Source organism: Bos taurus, chromosome 21 (genome assembly GCF_002263795.3).
Source record: "Bos taurus isolate L1 Dominette 01449 registration number 42190680 breed Hereford chromosome 21, ARS-UCD2.0, whole genome shotgun sequence".
Taxonomy (NCBI): domain Eukaryota; kingdom Metazoa; phylum Chordata; class Mammalia; order Artiodactyla; family Bovidae; genus Bos; species Bos taurus.
Genome location: NC_037348.1, coordinates 31,125,038 through 31,142,407, shown reverse-complemented (window position 1 = coordinate 31,142,407; position 17,370 = coordinate 31,125,038). Strand labels below are relative to the sequence as shown.

The following is a 17,370-nucleotide window of genomic DNA, read 5'->3' as shown; positions in this document are numbered from 1 at the left end:
GAATGAAAAGGCTATTTTTAGTATCTAAAACAAACAAAACAATTCAACAGGAAAACAAAAACTAACTCCTAAATAAGTTGTATAATAATGAGAAATCATCCTAATTTTATTTGTGCATGAGACAATGTATTTTAGCTCTTGAACACTTGAGAATTTTTACTTTACCTGACCCGTGGGTAGTGGTTGATCTAGCATCTCAACATCCAGGTGCTTAGGAAGGTTATATAATCTGCAGAGTTCACATATCAACCACTTCAATTGCTGACGAAGCTACAAAACACATTTCAGTAAATAAGCATTACGTTAAAGAGCCCTTAGAAGACATGAATAATGCTACAACTATTGTAACTAATCCAGTAGGAAATGGAAAAAAAAAAAGTTTACTATTGCTCAATTACAGCCTACAGATAAAATAACAATCTTAAGAAATATTTTAAGGGCTGCCTAGCAGAATGACATGAAAAAAATGGCAGAGGAAGAGAAGCTCCAAACACTGCCTAATTTTCAGTTGTTAACTTCTTTTCTTAATAACTTATAAGAGCACATTAATACATTAACGAGGCTACAGAAAACAGAAGCAGCGTTGTTGCACATGGATTATAAAATTATGTATTTCACAGCCACTCATTTGCAAGTACAGAGGCAAATGTGGTCTAGCAGACAGAGCCTTGGAACCTAGACAACCTTGGATACAGTACCTAATGCCCTGAGTCTGAGTCTCCTCATCTGGAAAATAAGGAAACTAAAACCTTCTCATAAGGGTAAAGATTAAATGAAATCTTCTGCAAAAACACTTGACACTTATAGGCTCTTAAGTGTTTGTCAAAAAAAAAAAAAAAGGCCTCACCAGGAAAGCTGCAAAGAATAACTCCTTTCCACTTTTAAATTCAGATTTTTAGAACATATTTACTTTAAGTAAGCAAGGTAAATTATATGCACAAATACATTTTTCATTGTTTAAAAAATATACATTGTTTTCAATGTATAAGTTTAGCACTATGATTTCAGAAGAATGGTCACTATCAGTAGACCTGACTGGGAGCAAATAAGGCAACTTACTTCAATTGGTCAGAACAGTTTCCTAGATGTTGCCAACCAGGAAAAGACATGAAGAGAAAGAAGATTTATGAAGGACTAAGGGAAAACAGAAACAGAATTAGAATGGGCTAAACAAAGCAAAGAACAAGCCTTTCCAAAGTGGACAATGGAGCAAATGAAAATGAGGAAAGCTGAGCAGTAAATTAGTATCAAAAGTATCCTCAAGCTTAAAAAACAGCAAAGCCCCACTGTGGATTTGTTCTCCATCTGATAAGCTCTGTTCTGTGCTCAGTACATAATAAAGAGGTGGCTGGGTGAGCTGGACAGACCTGGACACTCCATTCCCTGGTACAGGAAGAGCTCCCCGAGCACTGTGGGAGAGACAGCCGCGTGGTCGTAGAGGTGCACCAGGCAGTAACAAGCAGGGCCATACACCTCCCGGGAATTTCAACGCCATGCTCCCCCCAAAAGGTGTTTAAGGGATCAGAAGAAGAAACTTAAGACCAGGGGGGAAGAATTTAGGAAATATTTAGAAGGGAGATGAACAAGTCTTAGAAATTTACTAGATAGTTTCGGGTTGAGGAGGCAGGGGTCAGGAAACACTGGTATAAAAAAGAACTCTAAGATAGTTCCCACATTCAGGCATGGGTAACAACTTTCATTATTTCATTTTGCCCCATTCACAATCACAGAGAGAAATTTTTGAGGGGAAATGTGATGGGGGTGGCGGAGTACTAAGATGCAGATGAACTTAAATTTTAGATGTAATCATTTTGAACAGCCATGGCACACCTGAGTGAGATTCCCTGAATCTATGTGATATATAGACAAATAATGGGTGTCAAACTCAGGAGACAAAATTTTATCTAGAGATACAAATTTAGGAATCATTGGAATATAGGCCACAATTTAAGTACTAGGGGTAGAAGAGATTACTCAGAGAAAGCACAGAAAGAGAACAAAGAGGTGGACCAAGGAATAAGAGCTCAGAGAAGACCAAGGCAAGGTAGTAAGAGACAGAAACAGGAGAAAGTGATTTGATGGAAATCCTCAGAGGACAGAGACAGGACTTGTCTTGTATACTGACCACTTATCACAAAGCCTGGCACAGAAGCCAGGCACGTTTTTAAAAACACTTTTCTGTGTCCTACTACTAACAGTTTTCTGTAAAAACCCAGGTTAAAAAAGGTATGTACAAACCAGTGTACACATAGTTATATATTTTTTACAGCACTGTATACGTGCTTCCCTGGTGGCTCAGTCAGTAAAGAATCCGCTTCCAATGCCGGAGACTGCCTGCAGCACAGGAGACCTGGGTTCGATCCCTGGGTCTGGAAGATCCCCTGAAGTAAATGGCAACCCACTCCAGTATTCTTGTTTGGGAAATCCCATGGACAGAGGAGCCTGGTGGACTACAGCGCATGGGATCACAAGAGACAGACACGACTTAGTGACTGAACCACCATACAAAAGGGGCCAGATTATAGAAAATATGCTTTGCCTCATTTTTTCACTTTAGTACATCTTGGAACGTTGCATGTGCTCTTGTGGAAAGACTGGCTGCATTCTTAACAACATGATGTTCTATCATAAAACCATACAGCAATTTTTTTTTAACCAGCTCTTTACTGGTGGACAGTAAAGCATATGTGTTTGCTGAATGAAGGACTGTTTCAAAAAGAAAGAGTCAACAGTTTCAAAATGCTGCAGAAACTTTAGGACTAAAGAACTAGTCCCGGATTTGGCAACTAGGGGTAAAAATTTTAGTACAACAAAGGTGGCAGCGTACCCATTATAATGAATTAAATGTGAGAAAAGATAGCTTATTTGATCAAGAAACTAGATTATAAAATAACTGGCAGAGAGCACAAGAAAGAGTAGAGGATGAGTTTGTTTTTTTCTTTTATGTAAATATTCGTTCATAAAATTGGACCAAATTTTTTATCCTATGTCATTTCACTTTAGGAGCATTTTTTGATGGAATATTTTAGACATCAAAAAATAAGCCCACTCATCTCTACTATTATAAAACTTACAACTTTAGATCTTTGAGGCAACCTCCTAAAGGGAAGCACTGGTAAGGGGGCTATGTCTATTGCTCATTACCTGTCCTGTTGCCCCTCCCTTGCTGGAGATGTGAACACATGTCTGTCTAGCTTTTAATTTTTTCCTCTAATCTTCATGGCTTTGTTATTACTCTTGTAATACTCACACTGAAGTTCCTCTGATCGTAATTTTAAGAATAGATGTTTAAACCACCTCTAACTTATTGTGACAAAAATCTGAGGTCAGTCTAACTTCCTCAAATGGTCAGTTCTCCCAGTACTATTCATAAAATAATCTATCCTTTATTTACTGAGTATTTTGGTTCAATTTAACTGATTCTGAATTCTCAATTGCATGATTATGTTTCTAAATTTCTAACTGCCTTTACCTGTCCAGCTTAGTGCTAGTACTTGATATTTTATTTAGTATCTGGTCAGATAATTACTATTATTTACTCTTCAAAACAAACTTTAGAGTCATTTTGTCAAGTTCCAAAAATAAATCTGTTGGAATTTTTACTGGAATTGCATTCAATTTATAAACTCACATGAAGTTACAGATAACTGACATATTTATAATACGGGAGTCTGCACATCTAGGAACACAGTTGTCAAGTCTTTAATTCCACTCAGCAAATGTTTATAGTTTTCTTGATACAAAATTTGTACATCTAAGCTTATTCCTAGGTGTCTAATTTTTCTTTAATTGTGGCTGTCAATAAAATACCTGTCCACTGTATTTTTTGATTATAGCTGATATTTAGGAAAACTTGATTTTTATATAACAGAACTTTTAATCAATCATCTTAAAAATTGCTTTTTCAACTGACTCCTTTGGATTTAAGGTAAACAATCATGTCATCTGCAAATAATGACTGATATTCTTCTAGAAGAACTTTGTGATATCGTGGAAAAATGCAAATGATATAACTTAAATGTATGTTTAAGAGTCTATGTATTTTACAAGCAAAAGAAAAATACTGATTTTTAAACATTGCCATCATGTCAACAATGTTTATTATCAGGTAGAGAAAAATTAGGGTGACTTCTATTTTGCTTTTATTGTTTTTACTTTCACTAGTTCTTTCACAAGGGTCACTTAATAGCTTTATAATCAAAGAAATCTGATTTCTTTATATATTAAAAAATAATTTTTAATTTATATTCCTTTGGTTTTTACTGCAGAGTTATATAGACTCTTGACAGAAACATCAATTGGGGTCATTCAATCATTATTTCCCCCTCACATCTATCTCAGTCTTTTTCCCTTTTCCTACCTTGGATAGTGGACCCAATCAAAAATGCTTACTTAATTTAATGATTAGGATTCATGGGAAAGAGACAACCTAATTCCTGAGCTAAAATAGGACTATAGTTACGGGGAATAAAAATGAGAAACCGAGTACTAAACAGAATTTGAAGGACAAAAAAAAAATCTTAGAGGAGCTAAAGACTAGGTTATCAAATAGTCATTAATCAAGCTTTTGTATCATATTACCTCTTAACACTTGAATTCTGTTATGTTCATGAGAAAAAAAAAAGTAGTGTTGTTTATTTTCTCACCGAATTGTTGTTCTTAGTGTCTTCGAGACGTTCCAGAACTGAAGTCAGGTTTGGATCATCAGAGTCCACAAACCATATTGGTGAAGAAGATGGATAAGATTCCTGTTACGGAGACACTGATGTTAAACACATTTACATACAGGCTAACCTGGATATGCAATTAAACCCCACCACTAAATGGCAAGATGATCACAAATTTAAGTAAAACATATCACAGAAAGAAAAGTAAGAAAAGTAACACATTAAAATCCATGTCTTTAAATTCATTAAAATCCATGTTTTTAATTTTTTAAACAAAAATTATTAAGCTCTATAGTTTAATCTTGCCTGCTTCGTGTTATATGATTTATAAACCTTAAAAAAGGACTTGCAGTCTGATTTAAAACAAACAGAAGAGAATATACTGCAAAAGTTGTTCCATCAAAAGCAGAAAAAAATGTTATGCAAATATCAAGGATGATGGGTTTCCTTCCTTTACAAAGAAAGGTCTATCATGGCATGGATTTGCCAGTTTTAACATTTTTTAAGGGCTTTAAAATCTAGAATCATAATAAGTCCTTCAAGAAACAAAAACAAAAGCAAAAACAAAAATTTCCAACCTTGAAGTAGTCTACAGAGTTAAACCATACTACTTTTTGCCTTTCAGTATAAAAAAGCTACATTTCTAGGCTTTATCTAGATGAGATGTAACTCAATTTTTTAAACAAAGTAAAGGAATACATACCTAGGCACATGTTTTTAAATCCTTACAAATGCTAAAACTAATTTTTTAAATCCACTCACTGTATGCCTTGTCTTCTCAGTAGTGTAACTACACAAGTTACTTTGAGATTTTTTTTCCCCATTAGAAAACTGGCCCCTAAAAGCAATCCCATTTAATTTTCGCCTTTTTCCTAATAATTTCCCTTCCTTTCTCAGACTGCAAACAAGAATGTAGTTTCTAAAGGACAGATTTCTTAAATGAGATTAAGATTACTTCTTAAATACAGCAAGTGTTAGAAAGGCAGAACAAACAGCAACACAGCTATCTTAGGGCTACCTTCAGTGCTCACTTGCCATGGGAGCTGAACTCTGAGACAGGCATTCTCCTTGTACAGCTACTGTCTGTGGGCTCCCACTCATCGAGGTCAGTTGTGTTCTTGAACACTGCAATAAGCTGCCTCTAAAATGGCCCCAATAATCCTAACCTCCTGGTATTCACCCCCTTGTATAATTCCCTCCCCTAGACCTAACAACTCACTTGTAACAAGCAGAATACAGTAATAGATGTCACCTCTGAAATTAGGTTACAAAAAGATGGGAAATTCTGTCTTGCTTACCCTCCCTTGCTCTTTCATTTGTTCCCCCAGTGGAAAACAGTTCCCTACGGAGAGATCCAAACCCACTGAGCAAGGGATTGAAGAGGCCTCTGACCAAGCGCCAACTAGAATCTGAGGCCCTCAGACCAACAGCGTTTGAGGAGATGAATCCTACCAACAAGTGCATGAATGAACTTGGAGGTGGAGAAGACTGTCCTGTCCTGCCTTGAGATGACTATAGCCTCAGCCAACACCTTGAATGCCTGGTCAGGGACCCTGAGCCAAGGAACCCAGGTAAGTCACACACAGATTTTTGACCCATAATCAAAATGAGATAATGAGAGATAGTGAGATAATGTCTGTTTTAAGCTGCTAAACTAGTTGCAGAGCAATAAATAATTCAAACACCATAAATCCAATATTTTATTACATCACACAAACTGAATACTACCGAGAAATGCTATTACTACCTATATACTTTTTTAAAGCACAATTATGTGTTGATTTTTTTAAGTTAATGAATTAAGCATTACACATTTCCACCTACTAACATTTACTCTGTTCATTTGTACTGCTTTCTGTTACATATTAGGGAAAGCCATTATTATTAGTATTAGCTGCAGTTAGGATCTAGTCACAGAAACATGACAATTTTACCTAGTTTTAAAGAAGTACTGCTTTGAGAATTATAATCTCAATTATATATAGTTGGAGCCACAGAATATTTTTAAATATTTTTAAAGCATTTTACCAAATGTTCTTTAAAGAAAAAAACCTGAAGTAGAACATCATTATATCCATTCAGCAATGGTTTATTTCTGTATCCCCATCCCTCAAACTCTTACTGTGTTCCAAACCTCTTTAAGGCTAAAACGTAGATGGTCTTCAAAATTAATCCCATTTTTAGCGAGAATTACTTAACTGAATATTACATTTTCTTCAAAGTCTTCAGCCTAATCTGGAGAATACACTATCTAAACCATTTTGTTTTATATTTGTATTTTCTTTAGTCTTAAAAAAAGAAAAAAAACTACATTTTGAGCTTCATTGCATTGATTAAAGTTCTGCATAAGCAAAAGAAAATACATCAATTGGTGCTCTGGGCTAAAACTCCTCAAAACCATAATATGAAAATTACAAAACTAAAAGAAATACTGAAATCAGTTACTACCTATGCCATATTTTTCTAACCCTAGACAAAAGACAGGATATATAGTAGGTCTAAGCAACTATGTTAACAGTTCTCTAAGTGGGGCCCTTGGACTCCAAGGTCCAAACTATTTCTACAGGAATACTAAGATGTTAATTGCCTTTTGCATACTTAACATTCTTACCAATGGCGCCAATACAACGGTGGGTACCTTAGCACAGATAAAGGCAGTGACACCAAACTATACTTGAAGTCATGGTATTATTCACCACTATGCATGAAAGGTGTTTCAAAGAAGAAAAAGGCATTTCACTTATGAACGTCTGTGATGAGGCCGTTATTTCACTAAATCTCAATCCTTACGTCTTTTTAATATTGCAAGTGATGAAATGGGCACACATGAGCATTCCTACAGAATACATGAGAGCACGTGTGTGTTTGAGTTGTGAGCTGAACTAACCACTTTGACAGGACACCATTTTCACTTGAAAGAATGACTGACAAACAATGGTTATTCCAACGTGGGTTTCTGATAGGTGTTTCCTCAAAAAAAGAATGAAGAGAACCTGTCATTTCAAGGAAAACCCAAGGCAGTATTTGTTGCCAATAATAAAATTCAAGCTTTTAAGCAAAAATTAGAAGTTTGCAAAGCCTGTTTCCACCATGTGAGCCTGACAGCTTCCCAAGAGTATTTTGATGACGGTGATGATGATATTAATGGATATAATGTTATGTTATATAATGAAATGTATTAACATTTATAAGATTCCAGCAAACTAATATTTTCCAAATAACAACGCATGATGTCATATCATGCAAGGGTGAAAGATCCAGTCAAAATCCAAGAAAAACCAAGTTTGGGTACAGTATCCACAAAGAACATCTGCAGCTATCTAAAACGGCTATTAAAATATTTCTTTTTCCAATCAAGTATCTGTGTGAGGCTGGATTTTCTTATTATTATTTCAACCACAACAACATACCACCATAGACTGCAGAGGCAAATGACAGACCAGATATCAAAGAGTTTAACCTCCAAAAAATGTAAAATTGTGCCACTATTCTCATTAAAACTGCTGCCTGTCCCCATCCGCCAACCTTTTCCCCCTTCACTTTCAGAATTTCTTCCTTGGAAGAAACATCCTTTTACCATTCTGTATTAATGTGGTTCCACTGAGGATACTTTTCCTATCTCCCTTCCATCTTCCTACCTTCCTCTCTTGACCCAAAACCTGATCACTGGTCTCTACCAGCCTATCCTATTCCTGATTAGCTGTCAGATGAGCTAAACTAGGCAAATCTGGGTCTTCTCTGGGACTAGAGCCCTCTTTCTCAGAGATCTAGCATCACAAGGTCAATGCTGGCCAACAGGGGCAGTCAGCATTTATCTTGCTAAATGGAGAGGGTTAAAAGAAACCAACGGAGAAGGTAATGGCACCCCACTCCAGTACTCTTGTCTGGAAAATCCCATGGATGGAGGAGCCTCGTAGGCGGCAGTCCATGGGGTCTCGAAGAGTTGGACACAACTGAGCAACTTCACTTTCACTTTTCACTTTCACGCATTAGAGAAGGAAATGGCAACTCACTCCAGTGTTCTTGCCTGGAGAATCCCAGAGACCCGGGAGCCTGGTGGGCTGCCTTCTATGGGGTCGCAGAGTCGGACACAACTGAAGTGACTTAGCAGCAGCAGCAGCAGCAGCAGTAATGTTTAAGGCATTATTTAAAACAGAAAAAACCCAGAAACCACTGATAATAGGGACATGACTGACTCAATGCTAAAGTCATATAATAAGACAGCACACAATAATTGAAGACATTATAGAGTAATGGTTACTACAAAGGTCTACAATATTATTGAGTAAAAAGTAAAATCAGACTATAAAATAATCTGATTTTTTTAAGAGAGAGGGAATCTACATAAATATAACAGAAAAAATATGACCAGTTGACAATACATACATCAAAGTTTGGATAGTGGTGTGTTCTGAATGGTAGAACTACAGGCAATTTTTTTTTCTAGTTTTGCTTACCTGGTTTCTAGACTTCTTAATTAAATAAAAATGTCTTGTCTTCCACATTATAAAATATCCACTACCATCACCTCTGGAAACTGAACCTTCAGCACAAATTCTACATCATGGTCAAGGCTTGTTCAGTGTAATGTTTAAAAGACAATCCACATACTTTGAAAGGCATCTAAAATTATTACCGAAACTTAGAAACCTAAGCATTCATGCTTTCAACCTCTTATACTTCAAGCTTTTAAATTTTTACAAGATTAATAACTAAGCTTTCTATCTTGAAAAGATAGTTTCCTTACTATTTCTCTTTAAAATGACCCATGATATACAATTTTTAAACAATGGATGGTGCTGAAAAATCCCAATATAAGTTCAAGCAACTTTCCCCACATTAAATGTTTAAATGCTTCTAACATAGCTCTTTGTCACCACAGTTATGAAAATTTTAGACAATTATCTAAGCATCTAATTATTCAGGGGCCTTGTTTTTCCTCAATTTTATTAATACTACTGTTTTTACAGTAATTTTAAGGCTTGAAGGATGAAGTTGTCTGTGACCACCACCCTAAAAGTTACATAATTGGACAAATTACAAAGAAGCTCACCACCACTGCCACCATAAAATGTTGTGTTGTCCTAATCTAAGACAACATAACTCAAGGTCAATCAAACCGACCTCTTTGCTTCTCATTGTTTAAGGAGCTTGCCTTGTTCAGAAATAACTTTATCTATTTTCCACATAAATCCACTACAAGACCAGTGTGCAGCTCTATATCAAGCACCTGCCAGCAAAACTGCCTGCCAGAATGCTCAGTTTCTGGTATTTTTCCAAATGATATGAAATCCTTGGAAATGGCTGTGTCTTAACTTTTTGAAAATTGACACACATACTTCTTGTTGAAGGTTCAGAGGTCTAACAACTGTAACACTTCTGGAGAACAGTTATAGAACACATTATTTTCATATTTTGCCATTCAATAAATGTGGGATGGAGAATGAAATAAACTTACAGAATTACCATATGGTACTATATAAAATCCTAAATGACTTGACAACATTAAAAAAGCTATCCCCTCCCCCCAAAAAGAAAAAAAGAGATTGCTCCCTGATAATCATTTTACAAGTAAACAATGTACAACCACGTATCTAACATGACTGAAACCCACAGAAGCAGAGTAAATACACTAATATTTGGTAAAAGAATACTGCATACACACTCCTGTGATCTGAAAAATGTTAACTGTTTGAGGAGCAAATTACAGCTAATTAAAACTTCATTCTAAATGAATTGAAGCAGAGAAATCAAAAGTGTCGAAAAAGATTCAAACCACTGAATCTGCAGAAACCACTGGTTTCCTTGATTCCAAGTCTGCTTTGTCTTTCAAAATAATCTTTTAGAAGAGAACACAGAACACTATTACAATGACCTTGGAAAAAGGGACCTCTGCTTTACCACTCTGATTCTCCAATAATGCTTTATTTGGCAGGGACTATTTAAATTCAATTCCCAGCCCCTCAACTAGCTGACATTTATCTAACACTATCCTTTTCCAGGTCTAAGGAAGTTTAACAAAGGAAAAAAAAAAAATCAAATTACTAAAGGATACCCCATTCACAAAATGGAAACCTAAATCTCCTCTTCATATATCTGTTCCTTTCAAGGAAGGTCATAAAAATGGGGATGAGGGAGACTAGATAGGAACTAGGAATTTGACTCTATATTATAAACTGGTCAAATGAATGGAAACAATGATTCCTCTGGAGTGAAAGTATCATTTAAGCACTTAACATGACAGTTCTGATACTTTCAAAAGATTCTCCAGGAGTTCAAACTGGAAAAGCAATCTGTCCCAGGAGAATAGACCAAAGAAAAGGTCTTGGGCTTTTCAGTCAAGTTTTGTTACTTCCCTTGTATAACATTGTCAGGGCTACTTGTTTTTTTTTTTTTTTTTATCAGTGTAAAAACAAGAAACATCAAAAATTAAATTAACAGCACTGGTTCATTTCCCATGAAAAGCTATTAAAAAGTATTTTCAAACCAATGTTATTCAGCCTAATGACATCATCACTTTTGACATCACTAATGACATCATCACTTTTACATTTATAGAGGTTATTATCACTGTTAGAGAATTCTCCTAAATACGTTCTCATGTGGGTCAAAAAGTATTATCTATTTCATAGAAAAATACAGTAAAAGTAGTAGTTTGCTTGAGGTCCCAAAGACTAAGACTACAATTTGTTTTCCCATCTCCTAAACTCAGAGCTCTAACATTTTTAATTTAGTATCTTGTTGTTGGGGTGGGCAAAAGAGTACCCTTTTTGGCAATGATGAATAGAAATTTAATTAGTTAAACAAAAAAATGTTCCACCACAAATAGCCCGGCAAAGCCACTCATACAGAAAGAGTAATGATTTATGCTATACAAATAATAAAGTACTATGAGGTTTTATTTGTTTACCAGCTAATTTACTTCCTGGGGGGGATTTCTCACTTTAAAACAGTGATTCTCTACCAAGAGTTCCCAGATGCCAAGAAGTCCACAAAAGGAGTAATGGGGTTGTCAAGTTAGGCTAAATATTTCAAAAGAACTAAAACAAAGTCCTATACTGGCTCTGAATAAGGCTGCACAGGTTATTAAAATGAGCTGCTTTGCTTTTAGGTGTGATCATAACAACTGGATGGTAGCTCTGACTGGCTATTAAATCTATTTACTGAAAATGGAAAAAAATGACTTTTTAAGTCTGCATGACAAACTTTTTTATCATGAGTTTACAGAAAACAAGTAAAAAAATGACTCCTTGAAGTTGAATTTAGCCCTCTTTCCCCTTCATATCTAAAATTAGGACAAATTTATGAAACAGAAAAGAAATTTAGTTCCACTCCTTTGGCCTAAAGAGTAAAAAACATCTACACTTTCGCCTGTTTTTTTTTACTTCTTAAACCACTTTCATGTGAAGTCAAATTGAAGATTCCCTATCAAACCCTAAGTGGCCTTTCAAATATTTATGCACGACCCAAGACACTTTCTTGATGTTTTCTCTGCCCTTTTGACCAGTTCTTGACAGTTAACTTATTAAGATTAAGTAATTAAGATTTTTGTTCAAAGAGAATGTAGTTAAAATGGTGGCCATATCGCCAACAACACCAATATTTACTGAGCATTTACTGAGTGGAGGATGAAAAGCAAAACCACTGAATAGTCTTCCCTGCCACCATGAAAAAGACTTTCCAAAAAACCCACCACTGTATTATAACAGAATGTAAGAAAACATAACCAAAGCAGCAGTTAAGGACTATAGGAGGCAGGAAGGGAAACAGATACACTGTATGACTAGGGAGCCTTGGGGATGGTCAGACATGTCAAGACAGAATGAGTTGGGGAAACGGGCACATTCCACACAGGGAAAACTGCTGATGCAGAAGCCTGAAAGAAAAAGGGGGCACCATATCTTTAGAGGATTACTCAAATTGACATGCATGTGTGTAAGAAACAACTAATGAGGTACCATTCACTCACACATTATAGCAAGTGCCTAAGGATGCTTCTTGGTAAGCATGGAGAAGACAGGGCCTGGCAAGAACTCAATGAATATTTGGGAATAAGAGGAAAAGATTTTTTTTTAAACAGATCAAACAGTACATTTTTATTTTTAACAGCTAAAACTTTTTAGATAATAGCAAATCAAACACAGTAGACAAATTCTGGCATTTGAAATCCAGCCCCACTCTTTCCTTGCTCTTTCCCCTCTAAGAAAATGGTATCGACAAGAGCAAACTGTATTGATTTTATCTAAACACTAAGCCATGCCTAAACAGTCTTTATCTTTTAGAGATATACACCAAAATATTTACAGATGAAGTGCTATGTCTGGAATCTGCTTCAAAATAATCCAAGGTGGGGCAGAGATGAAATAAGATTGGCCAAAAGTTTATCACTGTTGAGGCTGGATACACGGAAGTTCTCCATGCTACTAAACTTCTTGAATATGTTTGATGTTTCTCCATAACAATGTTATTAACACAGCATCTACAATGATAATTATCTTCTGATAATGTGTCATAATTCACTGACACCTCAGTCTGAGTAGTCTGTATTAATGGTACCATTATCCTAGTCCCCACCAAGTCCTCCTTTTGCCCGGCATCTCTCACTTTGTGGTCTACTCCCTAATCCATGTCATCATTCAGTAGCTTTGTGTGCAGCTGACTCCATCAGCCTCCAATATGGTTCTCAATAGGGCACTGCTGGCACTTGAAGTGGGATAATTCTGTCTGGCAGACTGCCTGAATATTACACTTGGCATCCCTGTACCCCTGCCACTTAAATGCCAGCTCAGCACAGCAACACCACCATCCCACCCCCACTAGAATAACCAAAACCACACACACGTTTCCTAATGCCACCCACTACAGAGAACTACTCCTAGTCCTGGATGGTAAACACATCTTCCCATTTACCTGAGCTTGCGCCTCCCCAGGAGCCTACAAGTTCAGTTTGTCATTTAAACCAGCCCTAGTTTATCCGGGCCATACTTCAACTTGTGCCAGAATAATCATCATTCAGATCAGCCAGTCTCTTTATTATCACCTACTTTGTGCTCACGACTACTTCCTGTTTTCCATTCTTGGAAAATGTTCTCCTTCACCCGCCTATATCCTGGGCTTCTCAAGTCTCATTATAACGTCTCTATTCCTAAGCCAACCACATTTTCAAAGCTGTGGTGTCTTTTTCCGGATGGAGTTTCCTCTGCCTGAAATGCCCTTTGGCTCCCTTCCAAAATTCGACTCACCTGTGAAAACCCAACTCCACAAATCCGCCTCTCCTCAAGGCCCTTTCTGAAGCGCCCCCTGCCCCCAACCAAAGTCAAAGTTAATTACTCTCTTTGGCTTTCGCGAGCATACCTTAGAACTTGATCACTTTGTTGTGTAAAACTCTTCCCTCAAGAAGCCTGAGCTCTGAAAGCAGGGACTGCTCTACCCATTTTTGCGAAACCAGCGCCTAGAAGAGAACATCTCAGTACAGCTCTTTATTTTTTTTTAATATACACCTGCTCCCCGGTATTCTGAAAACTATTTTAATATTATCATAACCTCAAGGCCTTTGCAGACTCCGGAGCACCAGGTACGCTGTAGGACTTACCTACTAACTTAACCAAAGGGAGTTTAACGACGCTAGAGTCAGCTTTAACCGTATTCACAGAGGAACATGAAACCACCACCTTGACTCCGGTTATAATAAGCGGCACATCCCGCAGTTTGGAACCGATACCGTAGGTCAACTTCACAATGAACATCCTCATCATACACTTTTATGAGGAAACTTATTTAACTTTTTTTTTACGGGTTTATCACGAGCTTTCCGACGAAGCAAATGAGAGAGATTTAAAGGATCTTTCCGACTTGAAACATAAAAACGATCTTCCTGGCAGTAGATTTGGGCACGGATCTCCTTTCCCCTGCTCCCGATTTACCACAGGAGGGGCTACACAAACATCCCCCCAGAACACCTGCCGCATCCAAGGTCCAACGCGCCTTCGGAACGCGTTAGCGCGGAGCCAGGCCAGCGGGAATGGGATCATTCAAACAGCGCCAGAGGCTGCATTCTAAACTTTCCCCCGACAAACGCGTCAGTTTTCAATGTTAGTTTCTCCTTAAACCCAAACTTAAAAAATAATTGGGGGAACAGACGGAACCAGGGAAACCTGACTGGAGAAGGACGCGTTCAAACTTGAGGGCCTTTCGCCTGCCCCGCCGGGGCTCACACAACAGCCGACCCGCGGGCCGCGGCCCCCGGGGGCAGGCCCCTGGCTGTGGGCGGCCATGGCGACCCAGCGAGGACTCGGCCGCCTCGAGGTGCGGCGACCGGGGCCGCGAGGGGCCAGCAGCCCCAAACCCAGCCCTGCCGGGAAAGCCGTAGAACCGCGCCGTCCGCCTCCTCCCACCCCAGCCGCGCGCAGTCCCGGCGGGGCCCCAGTAGGGCCCCTCACCGGGAAAAGGGGCGGACCCGCCCCGCCCCGCCCAGGGTCCGAGGGGCCTCTCCGGGGCAGCCTCCCCTTTGTCCGAGCACTCGGGGCGCCCCTCTCCTCCCCGGCCCGGCCCTGAGGGGCAGCGGCTGGGCGCCTCACCGTGATGTTGCAGTGGAGTGTGAGCGGCGGCGGCGGGGAGTGCGGGCTGCCCGGCGGCGCCGGTGGCGGCACCAGGAACTGGCAATGCAGTTCGTCCAGCTTCCAGCTGACGATGCGGAATCGCTCGTGGTTCTTGTCGAAGATGGACGCCAGGAACTTCAGCTCGGCCTTGAGCCCTGATACGGACATCTTCCCCTCATCTCCGGCGGGAGGGGTGCGGAAGGGGAGCCGGGCCCGGAGCCGCCGTCACGGCCGCGACCGCCCCGCGGGGCCGGCCCGGGCCGCGCTCTCGCGGCTCCGCCTCTCCTCGCCGCCGCGGCCCGCGTCGGATCGGGGCTGGAAAATGGCGAGAGACGCCGAGGCCTCAACGAGCGGTGCTGCGGCGGCCTGGGCGGCTGCTCCCTTTGTAACTGACTCCACCGGCAGGAGGCGGCGGCCCCGTGGCTTAAAAGGGCAACAGCTACACCACCCCCGCTACCGCCTGGGAAAGGGCTGCCCCCACCCCGCCCCCTCCCCTCTCCTCTCCCCTCCCCTCCTCTCCCCTCCTCTCCCCTCTCTTCCCCTCCCCTCCCCCTCCCCTCCCCCCTCCTCTCCCCTCTCTTCCCCTCCCCTCCCCCTCCCCTCCCCTCTCCCCTCTCCCCCCCCTCCCCTCCCCTCTCCTCCCCTCCCCTCCCCTCTCCTCCCCGGCACTCCTGCGCGCCCCCGTTTCGGCGCGTGCGCGCGGCTGAGGCGCGCGCCCGCCTGGCCGCCCCCTCCTCCCTGTGACCCAGCCCCCTTCCCCTCGGCCCATCTCCTCTGCTCGCGACCACGGACGCCAGGGTTAGGCCAGCTGGTGCCCCGGCCCCTAATCACCAGAAGGACCCGGAGACCCCCGCGCGCCCCTGTCCCCCAGCCTGGGATCAGACACGTGCCCGGCCTATTGCGCCGGCCACGTCGGCGGGGCAGCGGCCACGCGCCGGTCCCTAGGGGCGGGGCTCCGCGAGGCTCTGAGCGGGCCACCCACTCACCTGACCCAGCCCGGGGCCCTCCCAGATAGGAGGCTGCAGACAGCACTCCGGACCCAAATCGGCCCACTTAGCTTCATCTCCGCTACTCTCATCCTAGTCACCTAACCACCACTTCTCTATCTAGCCTGAGTTCCTGCCAGGACCTTCTCTCCGGACTCTGCCCACTCCTTTGCTCTCACACAATCCTTTTACCGATGATGGTAATTTGGTCCCTGCCAGCTGCTCCCTCCCACCTCTCGCAATTTCATCCTTTCCGTACCCACTACCTCTGTTCACTCTGGCATTCATTTTTCTCTCCCTCTTTCCTGTCTCGAGCTTAAGATAACTCTCTCCACCTCCCATGGAGGCAGGGCTGGCCTATTTTCAGTGAAGTCTTAGCTCAGGGCCTTCCTGAACACCTAATCTAAAATAGCCTTCTAGTCACCCTGTATCATACCATCCTATGTTAATTTTTTGCTAGACACTTTTCACTATCTGATATTTTTCCTGTTTATTCGTTGTTTTCCCCAACGTGAATGTCTTATCCAGAGCCATAGTCCCAGGACCTAGAATGAGGCCTTTTATATAATAGACACTCAGTGTTACTGAATGAATGCTCCTATCTGGAATCCTCAGCACTTAACACAATCCCTGGCATATTCTCAATTGCTCCCGAAATGGATGGAGGGCTGCATGGTAGTCCAAAGGAATATAACATAATTGGGCAGGTAATTAATTAATAGTGTATTTAGTGTGTTTAGTGATATGCACTAGAAGCAGCGCCAGTTTCATGAGCATGCAACCTGTAGTTGCATAAGTCTGCTAGTTAGAAGGGCCTTGTGTTAGGTTTAATGCCCTGCTATAGACATTTTGAAAGTCTTAATAATTTTCCAGCAAGTTGCTCTGCATTTCCTTTTGCACTTTTAAAAAAAAATTTATTTTTAATTGGAGAATAGTTGTTTTACAATATTGTGTTGGTTTCTGCCCTATATCAATATGAATCAACCATAGGTATACACATGTCCTCTCCCTCTTGTTTGCACTGGTCTTAACTAGAGGTACCTAAGCCTTCTCTGGTGCCTAAATGTCTACTCTTCCATGATCTACAAGTGGTCCCTGATCTACTTGTCCTTCAGATAA

General features: G+C 40.5%; 1 protein-coding gene across 2 annotated transcripts in view; it reads right to left on the bottom strand.

Annotated features, from left to right (window-relative positions):
* The window catches only part of UBE2Q2 (ubiquitin conjugating enzyme E2 Q2), a 62,484-nt gene extending 46,819 nt beyond the window's left edge, over window positions 1-15,665 (bottom strand). The window contains exons 1-3 of one of the 2 annotated variants that reach the window (XM_005221922.3): window positions 15,245-15,665; window positions 4,647-4,748; window positions 166-270 (exon numbers count right to left, since the gene is read on the bottom strand). In XM_005221922.3, the coding sequence (XP_005221979.1) occupies window positions 166-270; window positions 4,647-4,748; window positions 15,245-15,433 (396 nt within the window). In that variant the 5' untranslated portion in view covers window positions 15,434-15,665. The remainder of the gene's footprint in view (window positions 1-165; window positions 271-4,646; window positions 4,749-15,244) is intronic. The other variant, NM_001075530.2, reaches the window with a different exon arrangement.
* Between the last annotated feature and the right edge of the window lie 1,705 nt (window positions 15,666-17,370).